Raw genomic sequence first — 26,069 nt, 5'->3', positions numbered from 1 at the left:
GGGGTTAGTGTAAGAGAGGAGGAGAATCTGCCTTTCATCCTCTCAGAATTTTGCAATGTGACTGAAAACTTGGAGAGAATGTGTCAGATCTCAAACAAAGATTAGGTTTGATGGCATGGAGCCATGGGTTCTGCAACCCAGCCCAGAATTCTGCTGAGGGAGTTGTATCATCTCCCCATACTTTAAAGGATTTAGACTCTGAGTTTAGGATGAAATATGGCTTGAGGTTTTCATATTTATTTATTGCTTGCTTTCTTGGTTTTTTTTGTTTGTTTGTTTGTTTTGTTTTGTTTTTATTTAATTCGAAATATATCTCACAAATTATAGCCAATAGAAGTCTGAGTTCCTCTTCTTTGCTTCATTTGAAATCAACATACTAAGGAGCTCCACAAAAAAAAAATTTCCATAAATCACTTGTTTATGGGCATGAAACCACAAAACAGTGGGACAAAATTACCCTACTAGTTAATGTGGTGTGATTTTATCCAAAACTACAATGTTGTATAAAATCAACATAAAATAGAATGTAATTCAACAGATGAGTATGTCTTTATTGCTTCAATAAATGTGGGTAGTAGGTTTAGTTAGTTTTGCAATTTTTTAAGGCCTGACTAATATTTTAGAAAGAAAATAGGGTAAGTCTGAAGGAATAACCAAAGTTATGGAGGCAAATATAAATATTTTCGCTGAGGAGGGTGTATTTTCATATTCATTCTCCCTTTGTCATTAATGCTTTGATAAAAGAAATATAAAATGTGATTTATTTAGACTCCTGACAGTAAAATACAGGAGAGCTCTAGTTTCTTTTTTTCCAAGTGCCATTTATTTAATTGTGTTAGACATGGGCTGAGTTTGGTTTATTTACATTTTCTTAATACCCACTGCACTGTAACTCCATTGAGACCTTGTCACTGTGAGGGGTCTCTGTGCCTGGACTGTCCCTTGCTGTGACCACACCTGCTCAGAGGTGCTGGGCAGGGCTGTGCCTGCCTCTGCTGTCACTCTGCAGCTCCAGCAGCTGTCACTCACATCCATTCAGTCAACTTCAGCACAAGAAAGCTGATGCCTTCCTGCCACATCCCAAAACTGCTGCTAACAAAGGGTAACTTCATGCTACTGTTCCTTTCATGAGTGAGTTTGGAACTGGACTGATTCTGGAGGATTTTTCCCAGCAGAACTTCTCCTGCTCCCCAAATCCATTTTGCTGTTTCTTCAATCCAACTGTCCTGCTCTCATAGAAATTTTTGCTTTTTCCCTTTTGATCAGTGGGAAGTGCTCTGAGGGAGATGTGTGGTAGCTAAACCAAGATGTTGTGGTGCTGGCTGAGGACAGGAAACATGTTTAGTTAGCTGAAGTGCTTGCTCTGGTTTGTACCACAGTCTGGTTCCATCATTAGCCTATTTTTATGAGTCTGTCCTCCCATACTGGAATCAGATGTTTTATCAGAGCACTCTGAGGAAAAGCAGCAGCCTCACAGCTCTCCGTGACTGTGCTGTACCCTGCAGAAAATGAGTTGTTTAACTTAAAGCCACATCCCACCAGGGAAGAGGCAACATCACAAAGAGCTGCAAAAATATTGGCACCATCAAACCTCAGTATCAAAGGAGGAGATGAATCCGGGTCTTCCAAGAAGCTGTTTGGGCCTAAATGGGTTGGAGATGCAATCTATGACCAGTGCAGCTTTGTAGGCAGAAATGTCAAATATAGATGCATTTAAGTGAGAGCTGCCTCCTATTCCCTGTCCAGCCAAATGAGATTTGGAGGAGCCTGCTCACTGCAGGGTTCAAAGGACAGCAGGGATCAGCAGGGAATTGTTGTCAGTGTTTCTGGGAGTGGGGTTTGGGTTTTGCAATTACAGAGAAACTAGAATTGGCATCCTCATTTGCTGGTCCCATTATTTAGTAAGAGACGGTTGTTTTTCTGAAATGTTTACCTGTTCAGTGATGATTTAATTTAGGAATTAATTTGGGGAATTTCTACTGCCAGTAGTGTGATGCAGTAAGTCAGAATACTTAATTATGATGTGCCCTCTGCCTTAAAGTAGCCCTTTCTTACCTAATATCATACTGGTACCTGTTTATGAGATGGGACACGGGTGCACAAAAATTAGGGATATGGCCTGTGATAACACAAGACCTGGGAACTGAACTCTGGCCTGTTCACTGGGCCTTTGCATAGGCATAAGGCTGATCTTCCTTTCAAGCCCTGTTTTACTCCCAAGGGCTTCCAACACAGTGTCTTTCATCAGCTTTGAGTTCACTGGAAAAAAATAAAAGATTGGGACATCTTTCTGAAAGTCTCTGCCTAATGGCTTGTGTTTTCCAGAGTATTGATAAACCCCAGTGCAAATCCTGAGCCTCCCCTGCCCCAGAGACGTGCTCTGGCTTCAGTACCACATTTAATGACAAACAGTCACCTAGTTTACCATATGCATTCTTTTATCTTAGCTTCTCTCCGTGCATGCTAGGAGATTTATTTCTCCTCATAATGCATTTCATGTGTGTTAGTTGTAAATATTGTGCTCATAAATCAGCCTGGAGCATCCAGCCCCAAGGATGGAGACAGCTCACAATAGGTCTGTCTGCTTCACATTGTGAGCCTGAGCTCGCTCTCTGCTTTTTCCATTGCTGGGCTCTGCGAGTGGCGTGTTGCCAGTCTCCTGCCTCACATTAACAGGAATACTATATATTACTGAATTCAAAGTGTTTTTCCTTCAGGACTAGAAGAATGTAATGGAGCATGCATCTGGCAGCAGGACACCGTGGCTGTGGCGTGTGGGGAATCACCCCCAGGGCTCCCTGCTCCAGTCACCGGGGCTGGGGACACCTTATGGCAGGGGCTGCATGCAGATAGACACAATGTGTCATGAAAAACTGATTCTTCTCCCTTCCCTGAGCCAGATTCTCTAAATTCAATACCACAAAATTAGCAAGTCTGGTGTGCAATCCCCAGAACTCCATTTTTTTTCGTGCCACTTCTAGAGCCAGCTCCATCTGTATTCACACCTACTGACCTCACTTTTTTCATCTGGGAGATGGAAACTTTTTTTACTTGTAAGAAGTTGTTTTGAGATGAATGAGTGTGTTCTGTATATGCATGGGGACATGTCAATGCTACAGAGATGCATACCAAACTGCCCCAAAACTGGGGTTGTTACTCCCTATTTTTGGGTACTATCATTTGGCTTCCCCTCCATCTGTCCTTTTTGTTGGGAAGTTTGTCTGCCTGGTGGACTGCAAGTACTTTGTGTAGTGCTCCTGATAAATTACTGCCCTTTTACTGATTTTAAGGATGTTGTTCTCTCAAAATTCCTGAATCAAGGCTGCATTACATTGCATGGTCTAAAGCAATCAATATTCTCTAATCTTTTGATGTATTAATTAGTTTGTATTTGGAAGTCTGAGATAGGCTGAGCTGCAGGACTAAAACTAAACAGAGTCTATCACACCAAAAATATTCTGAAGGAGTGTATTTCTTCATGGGAGTGCAGCTGAAAACACCCCGTTTACTGTAATTAGTTCATCTCACTCTTGTGACTAGGCTTCCCACCTAATTTATACATATTCAAATATGTTTCTAGGTATCTGATTCTTGGAGACCATGTTAAACCAGTGCCTTCTGTTGGTTATTCTGGTCTAGGGAGATTTTGATTTGCCTCACACAGTACATGCCAAAATTATAACCCTTGATTTGCCTCACCCAGTACATCCCACAACTCTGACCCTACCTGAAGACACTGTTCCCCAGAACAGTCTGTAACCATGATGTTCATGATGCATTTCAGGAGAGCTGGAGAGGAGAATGGTGTCATCACCTGAGGGGAAACACAAAGCAGAAAGAAACGAGGAGGGGAAATTTCGGTGCTTATTTTTAGACTCCGTGGGTGAGTATTATTTTCAGCCTTATCTCTATTAATTTCTGCAGAACATGGTGTTAACGTGTGATTAGAAGAAAGTATTGTAGTTTCTAGCTCAGGCTAAAGTAATCCCTCCCTGGAAATCCCTGGAGAGTCAATACACCCCTTTGTACCAAGGTAGGGCAGCAGAGGCATGGCTGCAGACGTGGATGTGTCTGAGACAGCTCTAAGCTGAAAAATAAACCTTACATGTGCATTTGTGCTTATTGAGTTCACAAAAATTGTCCCTGACACTGGGTCAGTCCTCCCTGTAGCTGCAAACCCTGTTAGGGAGTTGGTTTAAAGCTAAATTTCAGTATGTTGATGGGGAGCTGTTCTCACACTCATCATCACATACCTTCAGCATCTTCTGAATTTAGCACAAGACTACACACTCATACGTTTCATTGAAGAACATGCTGCCTGTTAATCAGCACTTTATTGTCTCAGTATGCTTAAAATAAGCATTTTGTCACTTTCAAGAAGAAGGAACTTTATTGGTTTGCATTCTGGCACTGTGCTCCATGTTGTCAAGTGCTGTCAGTTGGCTTCTTTCTGTAACTTATGAGATTGAAACATTCTGGTAACAATTTTCATCAGATACATATTGGATGTGTTACAGAAGTATCTCTAATGTTCCAGAGAAGAGAGATTTAGTGGGTAACAGTTTGATCTGGAGTGCCAGAGGTCCCCTTTAGAGCTTCTGATTGCTGTATGGGACAGGGAGCACAAAACTGAAATTCCCCTGTTGATCAGAGAATGCAGTGAGAGGAAGGAAAGAAGATAACATCTTATCAAGGCATCTTCTTGTTTCCTTTATGAGCTGCTAAGAAGCAGCATTAGCCCTTCTCTCACTCAGTATTAAGCAGAGGACCTTTGAGGGAACAGTGGCTGCCAGGCTACCAAAATTCAGCTTGACTGTCTGAGACTGTGTCTGGAGTCTGAGGAGCACTAAAAGCTCATACTGCCTTCAAGCCAGATGTTTTGAGTTAGGCTGCAGTGCTGTCTTTTCATTTGGTGTGGAGGCAGAAAAGTACAATGGAGTCTGATCTCTGCTTTGAAAGACCTGTCAGTAGCCCTGAGCCTTTCAACCAGCTCTGAGCCATTTCAGCTCTGCAACCCTCCCAGTTCAGCACCAGCATGAGGAGCAGGGTTGTTCTTTACACAAGGAATCTTGTTTGACAAGATTAGATATCGCTGTCATTAAATTTAATAATTTGCAGAATTGTCCATTGCTAGTTTATATTCTAAGTGGAGCATCAGAAAAGGCAGCAGAGGAGACTGAATGGAGACAGGGAGAGCCAACCCCTGAAGTGATAAACTCAATGCCCAAACCAGTCTGTGGGACCATAAAGCATATTAATTCCTAAATTCCAATAATCTGTGAAAACTTTTGAGGCTTGACTGTGGCAAAATAGCCCAGAAGTTTGGGAAGAATTCAGTTGAGCAATGTCCTCTGCAGAAGGCCACAAGCAGCTTTAGAAAAAGACTTGGGTAAGCCTATTAAATCTGCTTAGGTTCTTGGATATTTCCTGTTGTAAATAGATATGCTTTGGGGCCTTATTCAATGCTATATGTAAGAGAATTTAATTATGGTTATATCTTTTAGCCTGTTACAAAACTTTGCAGCTCTCTTTGAGAAAAAACCCAAAAAACCAAAGCAGAGTTTCTTAGGTCACATGAACACAAAAGAAATGCATGAGATTTTGGTCTTGGAAAATGCAGCTAACCTTGAACTCTCTTATTAGGAAGAAAAGCTGTGAGAACTTAACAAAATGCTATAATTATCCATGTTTCTAATGAGGTTTTTTGGGTTATTGATTGAGTTTTATTGTGCAGCAGCTTTTCCAGAAATCATGGGGGCCAGGAACTTACCATTAAAGTCTTGTTTGGAATCACCCAACTGAGGAAAAAAAATCTAGGAAAAATGAGTTCTTTGGATTACAAAATGTAAAAAGCATATTGATATAATTATCCTTAAAAGGAGATACTGTAGGAAATAGGATGGATTGAGTTATTACAAACATTCATGGAGTAAAAACACTATTAAAGCATTACAAGATTCAAACAACCAGTGAACCAAAAGTGCAAAAACAATGCTTTGGAAATTAATATTTTCCCAAGAAATGTTTCCAGTAAAAACCTGGGAAACTGCACTTTCTCTTGTGGGTGAAAAAAAGTCACATTTTAACTTTAAAGGGACAGTGCTTCTGGACAGTTTTGACATTCAGGATGTTCTCTATCTCCATAAAACTGTGAAAAAAGAACTTTAAGGGCATCATCTGGGTTTTTTCCCCAGTGTGTGCCCGTCAGTCTGTTTGTGTGTTTTTCCATGCGGACGGTAAAAGTAGACGGGACAATTTCACAACTGCTTCCATTTCTTTTTCTGACTCCTGGGTACTTGTGGCATTGCTGCTAGTGGAAAATACTAATAAAATCCCTCTGGGGAGCAGAGTGCCCAGCATATTTTGGTGACATTTATGGTGCCCTGGGTAACCCTTTCCCTCCCCCAGCTCTGTGAGCCTGCTCTCAGGGAGGGCTGCTGTGCTTTGCTCACAGGCTCTCTGCTAAGGAAACCAGAAACTTTGATTGCATTTCAAATCCAGTCCGTGCCAGTAGCAATTCCCTGGTTGTTTTCCATAGGGTTATTTTCAAGTGGCCCATAAATAAACAGGGACATGGTCCCTGATGTGTTCCGGCCTAAACGATGAACACGATTGATCTTAATTGGTTTCCTTGGTAGTTCTCAGAAAGAGCTCTCAGAAAGAGAGAACCTTGACTGGTTATTTAGTCTCAATATTGCTCATTCCTGACTTTTGCTGGTGGTTCCTGGAAATTTCTCAAGGCATTGTTGATTGAAATATACTGCTGAAGCAGTGTCCAATGAAGTCCCAGCCTCCTGCTGTCAGAACTGGACCTTTTGTGGAGACAAAGGACTGCAGACTCCAGGGCTGTCATGTCTGATATCCTTCACTGGGAACAAATGCACAGGGAAAGGGAGAGAGCAGAGGCAGACCCTGCTTCAGCTCCCTTCTGTGTGGAGGCACAGACTTGAGCTTGTAACATGTACCGTGAAGCATAAATACATATATTTATATCTGTATTTTTAACTGTGTACTGCTGGCTGTGCAGCTGAGAGTGTGGAAGGATTCAGGAATGATGGGATATTTGTATGGTGCAAAACCCCCGGATTTGTTTCAGTAATGATCTTTAAAACAAAATACAGCAGAGAAGGAACAAGAGAACCCTTTTAACTCTTGCTGGTGAAGGATGGAGTTCTTTTTTTTTTTTTTTGGATTGCTACCTCTTGAAGTGTCTTAAAGTTTTGTGTGAAGCAGCTTTTCATGGCCAGTGTCAGGCAAAGGATAGTGGGCACTGCATGGGATCCATTGCAGCAATTCCAGTGCTGAAAATAACATCAACAGCATTTCAGTGTTAAGAAACAAAGGCTTGGTCCCAAAGTTATTATAGATCAGAGGAGTAAGCTTTTGAGAATGGAATGAAAAAAGAAAAAAAAAAGAAAAATAAGGCCTGATTAAAGACTTTAAAAAATGCTTATTCCCGTGGGATTTTTGACAGTGTCATTCTATCAGCATAAATTCATTTTAATCCAGCAGTGGCCATCCTCCTCGCCGCCTCTTTTCTTTTTTTTTTTTTTTTGTTATTTTGGCTTAGCTAACTGTGCAAATTACTCAGTTTTCCTGTGTAGAAATTCAAACACAGAAAAAATAATCCAATCCCTGGATTTCTAAATTCAAGCAGCTTTCAAATCAGAAATAGTTTTGAGGCAAGAACAATAATCTTTCTGGTGGTGGGTGGCATAAAAAGACTGGTTTTTTCCATTCAAGGCTTTTTCTTTTAAATGCATTTGATTTAGATTGATTTAGCCTGGTGTGGGAATTGAAAGTCTGACTGAAACTTCCTGTTCTGAGTTGTGGCTTAAGTGAGTTGCTGGGTGAAGGTGTCGGAGCAGCCGTGTATCCTCTCTCTTGCATAATGATCCTTGGTTCTGATGAGTTTCCATCACCTGCGTGGGCTTGATGAGGCAGAGCCCTCTTGACTGGTTAAAAGCACAGGAAATCTGTGCTTCTCTCCAGACCTGCTCTGTTTTTTGAGAGAATTGCTTCATTTCTTTCTCTTGTCTCAGTTTGTCAGTACGGTGTAACTTTTCTAAGTGCTCTGAAACCCTGTGGAGGACTTGTTGAATCCTTGGGTGGAGGTTCCATATGATATTCCACAGGTACTTCTTTACTGAGGTGCTAAATAACCTCAGCCCTGTCAGTGGAAATAGTCCAACTTGCCTTTTCTTCTTAGAACCCACTGCCCTGTACTTTCAGTGAATTGCTACTTTTCCTGTTTCCAGTACTTCTTTAACGATTTTGTGGAATGTTGTAGGATGTGTGTGGCAGCTCAGACCTTGTCCTCCATTGAGAGCTGAGCAGGTTGGCACGAGAGGTTTCCGCTGAGTTAAGGCACATGGGAAGCAGTTCTGTCTTTCCAGGCTGAGCAAGGAAAGCCTTTAAGTTACAGCAACACCTACAGATGTTTCCCCTCTGCTGACTACTGCAGTCAACAGGAAATGGCCAATAAACAGAGTGGCTTCCAAACTGCAAACTCCTGCAAGAGGTACAGACAGAGGTGAGGGTGCTGGTTCTCTCCAGCTCAGGGAGAGGTTCCTGGGCTCTGGAGCTTTGTGGTGCATGGACACATCACTGACCTTGAGCAGGGTTTTGGTGTTGTGAGCCACAGCCCGTTCCCACAGGGCATTTTGTGCTCAGCCATCCTGATCTAGAGGTGGGTCACTTGATGTACTGGGGCCATGTGGCATGAAACACTCCCCCAGAACAGCTCAGACCTTTTGGGGTGGCAGCACAGACCTGTGCTCAGGATCTGGAATATAGGGGAAAATAGGTAGTTTGTGTTGATTGTATGATCCCATTCACAACAGGTTGTACATTGAAGCCCATGCCCTAAACACTTGTAGGTTTTTTTAAATGCTCAACTGATTCCTTACTCACACTGAACAGTTACTACTTTCTGATATTTTTTTGGAAATTTTCCCCTTCTTTCCCTGCATCAATTAATATAAACTAGAGGTCAGAGCAGCTCTTCATTATGAAAATGTGCTAGTTTTTATCTGTTCTGTGACTCATTTTTCGTGAAGAAAATCAAGAAGGAAAGAGTCTTTGAATCTTTTAGTGTGATGAAAAGTACATAAAAATGATTCCTTTATGTGCTTGAGTGTATGATGTTTTCAAGGTTCTGTTTTTGAAGAAAATTTTCAGAATCTTACTGATCATATTGACCTGCTGGATTTCTTTCTGCACTTCACATTTCTAGTGAGTGATACGTGGGAGCACTAAGTTGAAATCATCTGAGGCAAATCTTTATGCTTTTCAAAGAGTATAACTTGCTATTCAAATCCAGTGTCTGAGAAACACCATCTTAAAAATTCAAATGTTGGTGAAGACAATTAGCATGGGTTTAGTGAGTACAAAACTGAACTTTGGGAGATAAAGGAGGTAACCTTTGGCTTACTACAGAGCATCAGCCACAGAGCCTCTGCTGAGATTTGAGTTCTTAGTGCTCAAGCAGTGATGACACAAATCCTGAGGATAACTCTGTGTGGTTGGCTGTTCTGTGTCCAGTTTGGCAGCATCCCTGTGCAGTGCCACCCTTGCAGAGACTGTACATTCCCTCTGAGTATGTGGTGCCCAACCAGCTACTTGTTTTTCTCCTTAGCACCCCTTCCATGGCTGTGAAATATTTTCAGGACCTGAATTTCGTGACTAGCCCAGTTACTGATTTATCTGCTGTACTGTTTATCCCACTGGGACCATGTTATTTTTTTTCAGAGCTGACCTCCCTTGCTCACAAGCCACAGCTAATTTAGGTTTATTTCCCTCCCTGCCCCCTCCTCCTGGCATGCTAACAGTGATTCCAACTGGCTGTTGACTTCCACTCAGGAATTGTCACCAGATCTTTCCAAGTTAAATCTTGCAAATGAAGATCACAATATGCTTGGCACTGTCTTCACTTGGAGGTGCAGTCTGCCCTTAGGAGGTGATGGTCATTACCAAATGTCAGCTTTGGGGAGATCCAACAGATGGCAAAGCTCTGATTTACATGAACTGCCCATGTATTTTGTTTAGACAGATTCAGGGGCATTTCTGATGCTTTTGGAAGCCAGAATTCCTGTGCAAAGCACTGGAAAGGAAGGGAAACATGGAGGTGGAAGGAAGTGCTTGAGGTGCACATGAAATGCTTTCAAGTAAGATTTTCAAATTGCACAAAAAGTGCATACTCCTATTTGTTTAAAGAGTGTGGCAGCAAAATCCATTAAAAATCAATCTGGATGGGCATTCCCTCAGGTGGCTGAGACCAGTGCACAGAGCTCAGCTCATGGCCCACCTCTGGGCACCAGAACAACCTCCTGGACACCAGGAACAGACCTGGACCAAGGAACAGATCTCCTGGACACCAGGAACAGACCTGGACCAGGGAACAGATCTCCTGGACACCAGGAACAGACCTGGACATCAGGAACAACCTCCTGGCCACCCCATTAGTGACAGATGTCTGTGGGAACCAAGTGTCAGCAACAGTAGCTGAAGCTTTTTAGAAGCAATCTTTTCTTGCTTGCTTTTCCTAGAACTAAAATAAAATGAGAACAGAATCTGTGGCCTGGCCTATCTCCAGAGAAATTTCATGGACTTTATTAATCAATTATATAAGAAAGATCATTGGGCAATGGGAAGAAATGACAAAGCATCTCTGTGAACTTGCTGAGTTTTTTCTAAGCAGCCCTTTTTAGGACCTCATTGTTTTTCCTGCTGAGGGAGAAGAGTCTCCTTCACAGAAGCAAATTAAGGCAATAGCTCCTTGTGATCAGAAGGAATGGAAACATGGCACAAAAAATTGTTTTTGGTAGGTAACACAGCAGGTCATGACAAAATTGTCTCATTCGTGGTGCTAAACATGACCCTCTCCACTGTTTGCTCTTGTAACACACTGTTCTTGGTATAGCCCATGTACAGCTCTACTAAAGGAAATCATGCTGGTTTGACTTGCTAAAAATTACCTTTCCAACCTAGGGAAGAACCAGAGATTCAGTTCTGGACTTATACAAATCCATCATTCCGTGTGTCTTGTAATTGTAACTGATCAAAATGTCAATGATCTGTGGAGAGTAAGGAGGGAAGGGGGACATGAAAAAGATTAAATATAGATAAACTGCAGGTGAATTCTAACATACACAACTCCAGTGTGGGTAAGACTGAACATCTAAAAGAAACATTAGTGGTATCATTAGTCATGGAGCTTTTCTAGGTATGAGCCAAAATGAAAGGCAGCACAAATCTGTGTCACACACCTCTTATTTGCATGTCTTCTTTAACCTGGATGTGTTCCCCATGGAGCTTCTGTAGACTAGCCCAAAATAATCTGCATGGATCCAAACAGTCTTAATTTTCTGTGTGTAAGGAGACTGAACTTGGCATTTCCGAATCTTACTAAGCTTTTCTTTTTAGGCTTAAACACAGGAAAGACTTCAAACCTCATTTCTCAGCTTATCGTGCAAATAATATTCTGAATCTTGCAGGATCATAACTTTTTGTATAAAGCTTTCCAGCTGTTTTCTGTTGATAAAAGACTTTAGCTGGGCACCACGAGATAAGACTGTGGGACTGAGAAATTGCTGACTTAGTCCTGTAATCTTCCAGCAGGGCATTCCCATAGGGAAGTTATGGATAGGTGTAACTCTGCACAAGTTAATGTTCTAATCCTAGAATCCCACTGAATGGCTCAGCCACTGAATTTGATGGAAATTCTGGGCACCTGACACATTTCAGGATTCAGTTTTATACAGAGACTTTCAATTCCTGGCAGATTGTCAGTGTGGAGCTCAAACTGATTCCCTTGGGGCTGTTCCTCTGGATTTGAGAATGTCGTGTTCTGAGAGCAAACCTGGCTGGGAACTTCAGTGACACCCTTTGGAAGGACTCTGAACTTCCAGACTCCAAATCAGGAAAAACTGTCAGGATCAAACATGATTTCAAGCATGAAGAACTTTATTTATTGCCAGCAGAGAATGGCAGTGGAGTTTGGAATAGCTTCAAGCTTATGTTCTTTGCTTCTGATAGCAAATAGACTGTCCATCCCTCTGCTGGGACAAAGGCTTGTCTTGGTGTTCCAGATAACTCTAATTATATAGACAGGGAGATAAAATTAGGACAAATAAACTGAAGATGGAAAATTAGTTAGACAAATGGAAAAAATGCATGCAGATGGTTAGGAACACCTAAAATCCCACATGGTGAAGTGACTGCTAAGTCAGCCAACAATTTTTTATGAATGAGAAATCTAATAAGGAGGGGAAACCAGTTAAAATTTGCCCTGGAGCAATTGTAACTTCTACACCTCTTTTTTTGGTTCATAAACACCTCTGTTGCCTGCAAAAATACTTGTGAAGATGCTTTTTAATATGGTTTGCTAAGTTTTGTTGCTTGACTTCATTGTTCCTGCAAATCAGCAAATGAATTCCATTCACAGTTCGATTTTTTTCCTAAGACAAGGAATGTTCATGCCAGATTGCTGTTCCTACATTTTCCCTCCAAGCTCACGCAGCACTGGAGCTCTGTGTGGTGCAGGAATACACAAGTGTGGGATCCATGTGGAAAGAGCCAGACTATGACAGGTATTTTGCAGTGCTAATCCATTAAGTAACTCGAGCCATACATTGAATGGCACTTTTATCTCACATTTAATGGGTAAATACAGGCAGTGAAGTTGTTGGCTGTGTGTCACAGTCCCTTTGTCTCAGCTTCACGTGGCAATCATTCTCTCCATTTCACTTGAGCTGTCCTGCAGCTGATTTATCCCCAGCCCAGCAGATAAGACGCTCAGAGAGTGATTGGAGTCAAATCATTCCAGTTTGATACCGATGCAAGACAAAGCTGTGTGTTTGAAATCAGATTTTTCCCTAGAGTAAGGAAGAAGAGAAGGTGTTCTCCTCAGCTGAGGCAGCTGGAGGGCTGCTTTGTTTGCTTGTTTATTCAAAAGTTTGTGACTTTTTAATATTCCACTCTGTAGAAGACAGTGCTGATGCAAAGTACATAAAGAAAATAATAAATTTAAAGTAGAAAAAGTCTGAAATCAGAGAAGGCTTTGGAGCTGGTGAGAAAATGAGAGGTGACATGAGAACAGGAAGGAAAGGGGAAGGTTATGTCATTAGAGGCTGGAATTCAATGTTTTGATGAAACTCCATGGATACAGGAAGGAGCAGGGCGGGTAAAAATAGCCAAATGAAAATGGTATGAGTTCCAAGAATTCAACTCTGAAAAGAAAAAAGAAATATAAGTTCTTGCTCAAAACCAGGTGGAAAAAGTTATGTATTCTTATGAAGCATTAGAAAAGGTGAAGCAAAATTTGCTGTCTGCAATTTCTTCATTTTTTTCCTCCAACAAAAACTTGAAATTTTGTGTTATTATACACATCTCTTCCAAATCCTCAGTGGCCTGGTTCCCAGGAGAGGGAACACTTTGTCAGAAAAGTCATCTCATCAGAAGCCCTTGGAAGCAGTTCAGATCCGAGGAGTTTTTGGGGCTGAGCACATGCAAATGCTTACAGCCACAAGAACTGTCTCCCTCCCTGAGTGACAGGAATGCTCCTGATGGCTGCAGGAGGAAATGGCCATCACTGGGAGAACAGTTTACTTTGCAGGACGACGATTTGCGCAAAGCCAGCAGACAATTCCTGCAGTCTCTGTTTTCTTGTACTGAACTCCATGTGCTCACAGTTCCCCTTGGAGATTCACTCTTATCTACAGAACAGAAAGCTCTTACTACAAGAAAAAGAAAGAAAGAAAATCAACCCATTTGCTTACTTTGATTTTGTTTTTGTTAATTTCTGAACAGATGGTAACATACCACAATGGAAGTTTTATAAAAATTTCCATCTTTTAACTGAGTGCAGGCCTGAAATTTTTCCCTGGTGAAAAAGCGGAGTGTGAGTCATTAAACAGGCTCTGTGCTATCTGCCTGGGATTTTCACTCTGCAGGCAGAGGAGTCAGAAAGCCCTTCCATTACAGTAACTACCTTTTTTTTCCCCCTTCACCTGGGCAAATGGCCAATTCCATCATCTGAGGCTCAGTAGGAACAAGGAAGGTACAGTCCGAGGAGGGATGTAATGCACAGACAAGGGGAGAGCCATTGCTACAGGCCAAGAGCAGGAGTCCAGTTCTAGAGCTCAAACAATTGTCAGAAGGAGTGGCCTGATTTATGATTTCTCCAGTCCAGTCTGAATTCAGTAATTGAAAAGTTACGGGCTGGGTTTACAAGGGAGACATTCTGTTGCCTACGGAGTGCTCAGCACCTACTGAGTCTTGGCCCCAAATTATCATTATGGAGATGGAGAGTCTAAAGCTAATCTTTGTTTGGACTCCGTTTGAAATTTGGCACTGATTGCTGTGGGACAAATAAGGCCCAGAGATGCTGAGTGTTCTTTTCTGCAGGTCTTCTGACGTGACCTTGGAGAGCTGGAGGAGTCCAAACTCTCTGGTCTCCAGTGCTGTTCATTTTAGTGAAGTTACAGAACTTTGCTGAGGGGGGTTGGAAAGAAAAAGGGATTTTTACACTAAGGTTTCAGGGCATTTGTAAAATCCTTTCTGTCTCCCCAGGGCCTGAGTGCAGGCTCTGGTGCCCAGTCCTCACACACAGCATCTCCCTGAGCAGCACAGCCCTCACCAGCTTGTTCCTTGTCTCCTTTGTAACACCTTTTCCTAAGCAAAATTACCTCAGAAGAATCAAACCAGGGCCTGAAATTTGCATTTTGGACTTTGCTCTGTATCACATTGAGGTGGTGCCTTCATCAGCTTTGGAGTGGAGATGTGACAAAGTTGCTGACAATTAATGGTTTGTTAGAAATGCAGAAGGATGGATGGATGGATGGATGGATGGATGGATGGATGGATGGATGGATGGATGGATGGATGAATGGATCAACCTTCAAGGTCTCTGTCATTCAGGAAAAGATGAGTTAATCCTTCTCAGTCTGTGTGACACTTAATGACATGTACAAAGGAGGTGAATGGTATCTTGTTGCATAGCAAGGGTAATATAGAACACAATTTCCCCTGAAGAAATAGCTCACATACCTTATATAATGAATGAGCTCATTTCGCCTGTGTTTGCCAGAAACAATAAAAGTTAGAAAATGTCCCAGTAATTAAAATAAAGTGTTACCCAGATTTATGGTGAGAAATGTGAAATGTCAGGCAATTGAGTGCAGCTCCACACTCACAAATAAGCTTCACATTCGTTAGAACAGGTTGCATTCATTAGGAGGAACAGTGTGGGTCCAGGGCTGGCCCCAGAAGGCAAGGAATGGTTTCTCCTGCCCAGGGAAGGAAAGCAGAGGGGAGGGAAAGGTGCCAGCTGGCACATTCCCTGATGGATCCTGGTCCTAGTGGTGATGCTGCAGCAGGCAGGGACAGACAGGATCATAGCTTCAAGATGGGCTTGGATGACATGATGGATGGGAGGGGGAAAGGAGAGAGTCCCACTGTCAGCCTGCCATGTGCAGAAAAGAAATCTAATAAAAAATTTTGAAGGGTGGAGATGAAAAAGGGAATCTAAGCATGGCCAGCCTTTCCTGCAGTCCTTCCTCTCACAGTCACTGTTCATTATTTTAATACAAATGCTGTACCCAGAAATAGTTTAGAAGTTTACTAGGTATGAGCTCATCTCTTGCTTAAAATAATCTGAAACCCTAATTATTTTTTCTATGCACCGTTCTTTGTCAGAGGGCCACGTAAGTGAAGTGGGTTTGATCTACATAAATACCATTCCTGCAGCCATAGGGAACCCTGAAAGTGCAGAACTGCTGGAGACAGAAGTGGAACTCTGAAAGTCTGGTGGAAGCTCATTTGAGCAGGTCCTGCTGCAACATCCCCAGTGCCTCTGTGCACTGTGCAGCTGGAGGAGGGCAGGCTGTGGAAATGTCCTGCTGGGACACTGGGAACCTGCTGCCCCAATGTCTCCTGTCACCAGCTTTTGTGCTCCTCTCTTCTGACACAGCTAATTAAAAATTGAAGAGACTTGAAATGAAAATGCTTTACATAAAAGCTAGTCTGACAGTTGATGCTGTCTAGAAAGGAAAACGTTCAGTGCCTTTTTCCTGGAAAAAAGAACAGGGCAATGTTAAATCAGACACTTCAGTAAATACAGATCTAGTGGGGGACTCTCACTACCTGCTTCTACCAGACTGGAGTGTCTGATTCAAAATATAGCCTGTCTTGTCCAATGAAGTATGGAACAGGACAAAAAAAGAGATATTTAAATAACCCCAGTCCTCTGTCTTTCAGTGTTGGATTCTGTTATTGCTAAGTTTTGATCTGGGAATAGTTCTAGGAATATCATGGAGTTTTGTCAGGAAAAAGCCCAATCATGAAGCTAAAAGCAGTTGATTCTAACTTGGTAAAAGATTTGGATTGTGATAAAGATCTGCAGGGTGGCCTTAAGTCAGTTGTGTATCTTCTCTGTTCTGCAGTTCCACATCTGTAAAATGACAGAATGAATTTGTTTCGTTTTCATTACATGCTTGTAGGAAAAATCTCATTATGCTAATGAGGTGTGCATGTGCTTTAATCACAGGTTCATTCAGAAAGCCCATAAATGAAATAAATATGAGATCAAGGCATAAGAATTTGTGAGAAAGGAGTAGAAATGTGGGATTTTTAGGACAACACGTTCTGAATGAGTGAAGTGATGATGCAAGCACTGATCTCCACAGAGTGCCTGGTGCTCTGTGTGTTATTTATAGGAGGCCCAGGCCTCTACAATAAATTGCAGGTTCACCTGTCAGACCAGCAGACAGGGGATCACTTTACAACAAGAGGGAAGAGGTCATAAATTTCAAGCAGAGTCATTCCCTGCCATGATTTTGGATGTTGAGCTGCTATAAAGGATGTCCCAAAGGACATGAGGAGAGACACCAGGGTCAGAAGCTGTGGTGATAGGAACCCAGCAAGCAGATCAGGAGATCTGACAGCCTTTGTAGCAAAGGTGCATTAAACTTATCGATATTATTTGCAAAATACAGATACCATGATGATGAGAAATGATCTCAAAGATGGAAGAGATTATGGAAGAGAGAGGTGAATTCCCTGGAGTCTGTGAGAGGCTGTGGAGGGAGGGAATGTTTGGCCTGAGGGGTCTGGGTGAGGTGGGAGCGGGGCTGTGTCCCTGCTCTGTCCCAGGTGGGTCACACTGGTTGTGGAGCCCAGCTCTGCTGCCTTTTACTCGTCCCAGCAGCTGCAGCAGATCCAGCCAGCATTCCCAGAGCCTCTCCTCATGGCAGAGTGTGTGGGAGGGCAGGTCACCCACCTTGTTTGCTGCAGCTTGGATTTTGCTGATCAGGAGCTCCTGTAGGGCAAGGCTGGCACATTTCCTCTATTATGGATTGCTTTGGGATAAGCTGTGAGAGAGACTTGTTTAAATCCAGGTTTAACTTTGTCCAAAATGGTTGGTTTTTCTTCCCTGGAATGGTGATTGTGGCTCTGGGAGGAACTGCTGAAGGGGACAGCAGTAGTTCAGTGCAATATTGCCAGGGACAAGGCTTTGGCTTGGTGTTCCTGTCCCTGCCTCTGCTGGATGTGGGGTTCTGCCTTGTTTGCTCATTGCTGGCTATGCTGAGACATGAAAGATTTGCTGTTCATGTAAACGGCAGAAAGTCTGTGCAGCCTGACTCCCTCCAGGACTATTCTGTGAGCTCCTTTGGGAATCCCAGGAGTTCCAGCTTTATTCCCTTCTCTGACTCTGATTTTTCCCAGTGAATTCATTTTTTTATTGGTGGTAGCAAGCATGTTTTTTTGATTTTTTAAAATGAGGTGTTTGGCAGCGTCCACAGGGACATGTAGGTGCAGAGTGTGTGAGGGAGGGAGGGGCAGCCCTGAGCAACATACCAGGCAACTTGGGACAAAAAAAATCCAAAAATTGGAGAACTCTTTCATGTGCTTTTAACAACCCCTCACCTCCCATACTTCCTAGGATGCCTGATGATTTCCTGCAAATTAAATACGAATTTTAGGTGAGAGCAAGTCATGTGTTAAGCAGGTCATATGTTCACTACATGTATTCATCATGGATATATGGCCAGTGGGCCATGACCAAGAGGTTCTGTACTTGGGAAAGATATAAAAGATACAGGAGGCAGGCCATGGAGCTGAGCTGAACAAAAGGAAAAGGGTTAAGGAAATAATGATGAGTTTGAGTCCATGGGGTTCTCTGGGAGCAGCTGCTGTGAACATGGTAAAATAAAATCAGTGAGCTGGACCAAAGCCCTAAAACACAGCCTTGCTGCCATTGCTGAAAAGTCCCAGCCATCTCCCTGAGCTCTTTCCTGACAGGTGTGCTCTAAATAGTTGACTTTTCCATTAATTAAAAAAAAAAAAGACTATTTTAGTTATGAGTCTATTGCTGACCTCAGACAGTGAAAATTTTTGTTTGTTCATCTTAACTCTGACTGATTCTTGAAACTTTTTTTGGTAACTTTTTAGATGGCTTAAATTCACTTATTTCAGTGCATATCTCAGACATATATGTACAAAAAGAAGTGGTGTCTTTAAAATAAATGTTTCAAAATTAATTTTGGCCAAAAAGATAATCTAGATCACATTTGTGAAATGATTTTCTGTAAGCAGATATGCGTGTTGATGAAAAATTTAAAGATTTGAATGAAAAAGACCACCTGGCTCTCAGATAATCCTTTCCAACAGAGAGTTTGAAACCTTATTCCTCAGGTTCTGGATAGTTTGGCATTCCCCAGTTTCCCTGTAATTGATCAGTGAAAGTGATGAGTTTGATAAATTATAATCTCTAAAGGAAAAGAGGGAAGGAAATATCCTGGCCATGAAGAAATTGTCTTACTTCTGTCACAATTAGCAATGAATATGTACAGTACAAGCATGGAGCAAGTGGAAATTGGCTGCTCCAAGGGCTGTGCTGTCTAATGTGAGCTGCAGCAGGAATTTTGACGTGTCGTATTCGCACCCACGCTCCCCCCCTTCCTTCTTCACAATCTTCACAATAGGCCCTTCCCAAACGTTTTGTCAAATAGCTGCAATATGCAGCACAGCCCTTGCTAATCCCCAGCTCTCCCCGAGCAGGCAGGCAGTGAGAACCAGAGGGGGCTGGGGGGAGCACACTTCTCCTGTGTGTGTACAAACACAGGCACAAACATCCCCCCAGCCCGGGGGACGTGCAAAAGGTGGGACCCGGTGCTGGGGAGAGGCACTGAGTGAAGGCGATGGGGAGGGAAGAGAACTGCCTGTTAAATATGGAAAATGGAGTCTGCTTTTTGTTCTGGGCCTTTGGAATCTGTGGGTGGATTGGAACTGGCAGGCAGGGAGCAAACACCCACCCACCATAGGGCTGTGTGGTTCAGAAGTTTACAAGAGTGTTTGTGTTCCAGGAGCTGTTGGCCTTGAAGCCAATGGAGAGGGGGAGGAGAAGAGGGAGAGAGTGAGAAAAACACTGTGGTGTTAGGGCCCTTCCTCGGAGATATTTTTCCCCTCTCCTTTCTCCAGCTCCAGGGCTTTGGAAGTGGAGCAAGACTGACTGGGGGACAGATTAATCTGATTTTAAGATGCAGCACTCACAGTCCATCATGGAGAGGCAGAGACTTGAGAAGCCACTGCCACCTTAATGCCACATGACGGCTCCCTTGGCTGCCCCTTCTCCTGCCCTGCTGCTGTTGGGTTCTGCAGAGGCTGTGGGATGTAAAGACGTGGAAGTTTTGCTGTGTTGTTACTGCAGGAGTTGAAGCTTGGTTTCTGTCCCGTCATGGCTTTCGGTTTGGAAGCTGCCACTCCAATTGCTCACTGTCTGAGTATTGCAGATACAGAAACTGAGGCACAGAGAGACTCAGCAACTTGCCCAAGGCAACAGGAAATCTGTGGGAGATCTGGGAATAGACCCCAGATGTCCTGAGTTTTCTGTCTTAACCACAAGACCATCCTTCCTGTCTCTTTGGTAGTCCCCTCTGCTTCAGGAATTCCATTTACGAATTCCACCCAGAAACAGTCTGTTGCACGATCCAGTGATTTACTTGCATTAAAAAGTCATTTGGAAGAGAAAATGGCACCTCTCTGAAAAGCAAGCTACTGCTTGCTGTCCTTTCTTTCTAGGGGATGAAGGAGAGGGAGTGAAAAAAAAAACACCCCAAGCTTCCAGAGCTGAGAAGCTTTTCCAATGCTATCCAAAGTTCCTGCAGGCATTAGTTTGGTTCTTTAAAAGAATCAGGAACTCCATATGTGATGTTTGAGTTTATCTGGCCATTTATATTTTAGTGGATTATAAAAAGGCCTGAAACTGCACTAAATCCATCTAGGGAGTGATCCTGCTGCTGGTCCCCATTGTATCCCAGTGTCTCTGGTGACAGTCTGGTCAACTGCCACAGCCCTGGGGGAATTCACTGTGTGTCTGGGGCTTCTCCCTTGTCACAGTCACAGTCAGAGCTTCTCTAAGAGGAGGCTGAATGCTGGGAGGGGTTTTCATTCTACCAAAGCACACCCTTCAGTTTGGAAATGGTGGAGTGGGTGGGATGTCCCTCATATTAACAAAAGGTACCCTATGTACCTTCTGAAGAATATAATTTAAAAATTATTCTTAACTAAAACCTTTTAGATGTTCCTGTTACCCAGTGAGGAATATTCCTAGCCCTGCTTTCTCTTAGCATAAGGAATCAACAAGGACTGTATGGCCTAGATTGTTAAATCCCATCTTTAGACCTTGGTATTGTGGTCATATCTAAAAATCCCACTCATGGATCACCAGATCCTTGTGTGATGGATTGTATAAACAGAAACTTCAAGGGTCCTTCTTGCTGCCAGTGGCTTCCTATTAAAGCAGTTTGGTGGAGAACCTCCAAGGGTCTTCTCTGAGCAGATGGAGACACAGCTGCTAACCTGGACCAATGTGTTTGGTTCCTGTCTCTTCTGAAGCCATTTAGCACTTTGAGGGTTGATGTCCAAGTTGGGTATGTGAGAGTGGGTTCCTCTCTGGGGAAATGCTAACTTAGGAGCAAGGTCAAAGCTCTTACACAACTCTTACACCTTTTCCCTTTATTCTGAATGGGATTGCATAATATAAAAGTAGAAATAAAACACAAGAGCTTGGTGTGTGTCCTGCCCCATTACAATGAGTCTGAGTAAATCACAGCGGGTTTGTTTTCCAATTGCTCTTTTAAGCACTGTTTGGATATTTGTCTGTTTGCTCCTCCTCTTTTGTCCCAATGTGTTTTTTCTGCTGTTCCACTGCCATGAACTCTTCCAGAGCACAGTGTCCAAAATTCAATATCTGTGTCCCTCAGTCACACTCTGTGGATGAGCAGGGCTTAAAGTCCTTGTTGCATTACAAACACTATTAACAATTGTGCTGGTGTGAAAGTGCTCCCCAGCCCTTTTTGGCACACAGCTGACAGAGCTCTGAGATAACAGAGGAAACATTTTCAGCTTGTTCCTTAATGGTGATGCTAAGTGGTGATTGAAATGTTAGAATTCTGGGTGTGCAGTTCATGGAAAATGGGAGAAGACACAGTTTTTTTGCTTTGAAATTTGATATTAATAGAAAGTAAGAGCATCTCACTCCTGACCTGAGTAATAAATCCATAATGGAGTTGGCAGTGCTGCTGGGCAGTGTGTGCCTGTGCCCTGGGCAGTGGGTGCCCGTGCCCAGTCATTGAGTGTCCATGCTGTGGTCAGTGGGTGTCCATGCCCTGGGCATTGGATGTCGGTGCCATGGGCAGTGGGTGTCTGTGCTATGGTCACTTGGTGTCCATGCCCTGGGTGTCTGTGGCACGGTTACTGAGTGTCCATGCTGTGGGCAGTGAATATCCATGCCATGGGGAGTAGGGGTCTGTGCCATGACCAGTGGGTGTCCTTGCTATGGTCAATGACTATGCCATGGTCAGTGCATGGTCCATGCTAGGGCCAGTGCATGATCCGTGCTAGGGACAGTGGATACACCAGTGCCCCAGGCAGTAGGTGTCTGTGCCCCGGTCAGTGATGTCCGTGCCCCGGTCAGCGGTCAGTGGTGTCCGTGCCCCGGCCGCGGTTGTGCGGGGCGGTCGCGGTGATCGCTCATCGGTCGGTAGAGGGCGCCCGCCCCCGCCGTGCGGGGTCGCTCTGTGCCCCGGACACTCCGGACAGTCCCGGACACTCCGGACAGCCCCGGCCCCGCGGGTGGGAGCCCAGGAGCCGACCCGCGTGTGTGCCAGCCGCGTGGCCTTAGTGCTGCCTGTGCCTTCCTGCTCCAGCGAGGGCTCGGACAGCCCCAGCCGCTGCCCACCCGCGCTGCGGTTGCGCCTCTCGCTCCTTCCACGCGTTGAGCGTCGCCTGTGGGTGGAAGGAGCGTGTGACGTGTGCGGGAGCGGGGAACACATGTGTGTCGGAGCAAGGGAGCACACGTGTGTCGGGACAGGGAAGCACACGTGTGTCTCTCGCCTGTAGCGCTCGGTGTGTTGGGGGCTCCGGTGTCCCGTGGCGCCCCGAGGATGCGCTCTCGTCCCGCGCGGTTGTCGCCCATCAGTTGCGCTCTCACGCCTGTGATTGCTGTCGGCGCGGGGCGTGTGCCCGCAGTTGACGCCGGGCAGGGCGCCGTGAGTGCTCACACACGCTCCGTGCCCGTGCGAGCGCGACCAGCGCCGCTCCCCGCGCCTGTTCCATTTCACCGCTGCCAGAAATCCAGCGGCGAGAGGGAAAAAGCCCTCGCCCTACCGCCCCTCCTTGGCGGCGCGGCGGTCCGTGAACCCAGCAGTTTATCCTCCCCCCGCTCCCTCCCTCCCTCGCCGGCGCTGCCGCCGGGGCCGCGCCGCGCGCCCGCCCGTGCAGCGGCTCGGCTCGGTTCGGCTGAGCTCGGCACGGTTCGGCCGAGCTCGGCACCGCTCAGCACAGCTCGGCACCGCTCAGCACAGCTCGGCTCGGTTCAGTTTGGTTCTGCTCGGCAAGGTTCGGCTCGGCTGGACTCGGCACATCCCAGCTCGGTTCGGCTCGGCGCAGCTGGGCTTGGATCAGCTCGGTTGTGCTCGGCGCGGCCGGGCTCGGTTGGACCGGCTAGGCTCAGCTCGGCACGGCTCGGCTGATCCCGGCACATCCCGGCCGGTCTGGGCGCAGCGCGAAGGGGGAGGCGGGCGCTGTTCCTGGAAGAGCCCGGCCCGGGGAGTTGGTCACATTCTTGGCCGGGATTCAATGACTGAGGCAGACACCAACAAACAGAGGGGGGGAGGCGGAGGGCGGGAGGCTGAGCCCGCCTGCATTAGCTCAGCTCTCAGGCACTCTCAGTCACTGCTGGAAAGAGGAGCTGGGAGGATGTGCGCGCTCTCACCGCGGCTCCCCACGGCACAACGAGAGCACCGGCAGAAATAAGGGAAGGAAGGCGAACCGAGAGCCGAGGAGCCCTCCCAGGCCGAGCAGAGGGACCACGAGGGGCAGCCGAGCCGCTCCTCGCCCGTGCGGAGCCCCCGCGCCGCTTTGGCAGTGCCGGAGATCTGGGCCTTTTCTCCTGCGTTGTTCCTTCCACTGAGCGAGCGTGCTGCCTCCTCCTGCTTTTTACTTTCCTCCCCCGCGCCTTCCCTCGGTGGATATGGACAGAAGGGGGATCACTGCAGAGAAGCAGCAGCCGCCAGAACATATTTGAGCCCCGGGTGCTCGGAGCGTGGCACAGACTTTTTGTGTTTCTGTGGGTGGTGTGTGTGTGTGTGTGTGAGTGAGTGAGTGAGTGTGTGTGTGTTGGAGGTGTGGGAGGAGGGATTGGTTTGCCTGGGGGTTGGCTGAGGGGGTGAGTGCTCGGATGAAGACCTCTTTTTGCCGTGATTCTGTGCTCCATCGGGGCAGCTTGGAGACTTGGAGGGTTTGAAATTGTAACGCGAATCAAGAGAAAAGAAAGAAGAGAGAGACACGCATACAAAAGGATTTATTTCCTCTCCGTTAGTGGATTGCTGAGTGAGAAGGAGGAAAAACACAAGGGTGGGTTGTTTTATTTTGTTAATATTTTTTTCCTTAAAAAAATCCCTTAAGTGGATTTGCACCAGGGTGGAAGATAACTGGGGATTTTTGCTGTTTGTTTTGGGAATAGAAACTAAAAAATGGAGACTGTAAGTAGAAGCAGCTTCCAGCCTCATCCAGGACTGCAGAAGACCTTGGAACAGTTTCATCTGAGCTCTATGAGCTCCCTGGGTGGCCCTGCTGCTTTCTCAGCACGATGGGCACAGGAGATGTACAAGAAAGACAATGGCAAAGACCCAGCGGAACCTGTACTGCATCTGCCCCCGATCCAGCCTCCTCCGGTCATGCCTGGTCCCTTCTTCATGCCCTCGGACAGATCCACGGAGAGGTGCGAGACCATCCTGGAAGGGGAAACCATCTCCTGCTTCGTGGTGGGCGGAGAGAAGCGGCTTTGCTTGCCCCAGATCCTGAACTCGGTGCTCAGGGACTTCTCCCTGCAGCAGATTAATTCGGTGTGTGATGAGCTACATATTTACTGCTCCAGATGCACTGCTGACCAGCTGGAAATCCTCAAAGTCATGGGCATCCTGCCCTTCTCCGCTCCTTCCTGCGGGCTCATCACGAAAACTGATGCTGAGAGGCTTTGTAACGCCTTGCTTTATGGTGGCACCTATCCTCCCCACTGCAAGAAGGAATTCTCTAGCACAATTGAGCTGGAGCTCACGGAGAAGAGCTTCAAGGTGTATCATGAGTGCTTTGGGAAGTGTAAGGGACTCCTGGTGCCAGAGCTTTACAGTAACCCCAGCGCAGCCTGCATCCAGTGCTTGGACTGCAGGCTCATGTACCCACCTCACAAATTTGTGGTCCACTCTCACAAATCGCTGGAAAACAGGACTTGCCACTGGGGCTTTGACTCTGCAAACTGGAGATCCTATATCCTCCTCAGCCAGGATTATACTGGGAAAGAGGAGAAAGCTAGACTGGGCCAGCTCTTAGATGAAATGAAAGAAAAATTTGACTATAACAACAAATACAAGAGGAAAGCCCCCCGGGTAAGTGGTGCCTGTAATTTTAAAGGGGGCGGGGGGAATTTCGGTAACATTCATCGATATACACAAATTGTTACCAGCTGCTTTTCCTTGGAGTCATTTTGCAATTTTAATCGTGTTCTCCATTCTCCCCGCGTGTGTGTCACTGTGGAGGAGCAGTGCTCGAGATGGCACCTTTATTTCTCTGGTTGTGTTCTGACCACGGTGGTTGGAGTTTGTTTAAATTACGTATGTGTATTTGTATATTTTACTATGTGTGGACCTTGATCTTTGAAGCCCATCACACTGCCCCAGACTTTATCTGGCAGTGCGTGATTTCGGGTCTTTAAGGGCTTCTTCACTCAGGGGTCAAGGCAAGGAAAAAGGCAGAAAAAAGGGAGCAGGTACTGATGGCTCCAGACACAAGTCCGTGCACTTTTCTGGTCGATGGAGTGTCGCCAGGGATGGAGGTGCGGGCTGAATGCTCTCAATGCTGGTATGGAAATAAAATGTGCCTGTTAAAAAAAAAAAAAAAAAAGTGCCGGTAGTGCAGGTTACTGGTTTATAGATGAAGTGTTCAGAACGTGAATGGAGAAGTCCCTGCTTTTAAAGTATCCCTGCGGAGCCTAAATTTCCCCAGCAGACAGGCTTTTGTATATTGGATTATGTATACATCCAGCAATGACTCTGTCTAGGGCCAGCTGCGGCAGCTCCTTCAGGTATTCCATGCCGTGCTGTGCTGAGCCAGACAGCTCAAGCACGTTTTTTTTTTTAGGTGCCACTTGTTTTTCTTTCAGTCTGAGCTGCCTTTAGGTCCCAGAATCCCTGGTGTGTGGGTGGGAGGCTGCCTTGGCATCTGGCACCGGTCCTGCTCCATGGGCAGCAGTGCCACAAGGCCTCGGGGACTCGCAGACACCGGGATGTCTGTCTGTCTGTCTGTCTGCCTCCTGCCACGGTGCCACTGGCTGGGGATGAGCAATTCTGCTTCCTGCTCCTTCCCCCCGGTGCGAGGGGAAAACAAACTCCTGCCTCCCGAGTTCTCCCCTGCAGGCTTGTTGGTCGGGCTCTGCCTCACTGTCAGAGATTTCCAAACTTTGGGGTTTTGTGTCTGGAGTGGAAGGGCAATACACAAGCCTGGAAAAGAGA

At 45.4% G+C, this 26,069-nt stretch overlaps 1 protein-coding gene across 3 annotated transcripts in view; it reads left to right on the top strand.

Moving 5' to 3' along the window:
- Window positions 1-23,251: 23,251 nt before the first annotated feature.
- Window positions 23,252-26,069, top strand: part of SKI (SKI proto-oncogene) — a 97,658-nt gene continuing 94,840 nt past the window's right edge. For all 3 annotated transcript variants that reach the window (XR_014616680.1, XM_084220171.1, XM_084220170.1), the window contains exon 1: window positions 23,252-24,947. Coding sequence is in view for 2 of the 3 variants with exons in the window: in XM_084220171.1 (XP_084076297.1) it covers window positions 24,036-24,947 (912 nt within the window). In the remaining variant the exon portion in view is untranslated. The remainder of the gene's footprint in view (window positions 24,948-26,069) is intronic.

The sequence above is a fragment of the Fringilla coelebs genome (genome assembly GCF_963513975.1).
Source record: "Fringilla coelebs genome assembly, chromosome: 22".
NCBI lineage: Eukaryota > Metazoa > Chordata > Aves > Passeriformes > Fringillidae > Fringilla > Fringilla coelebs.
The sequence above is the reverse complement of the archived record's forward strand: the minus strand, read 5'-3'. Positions and strand labels throughout refer to the sequence as shown.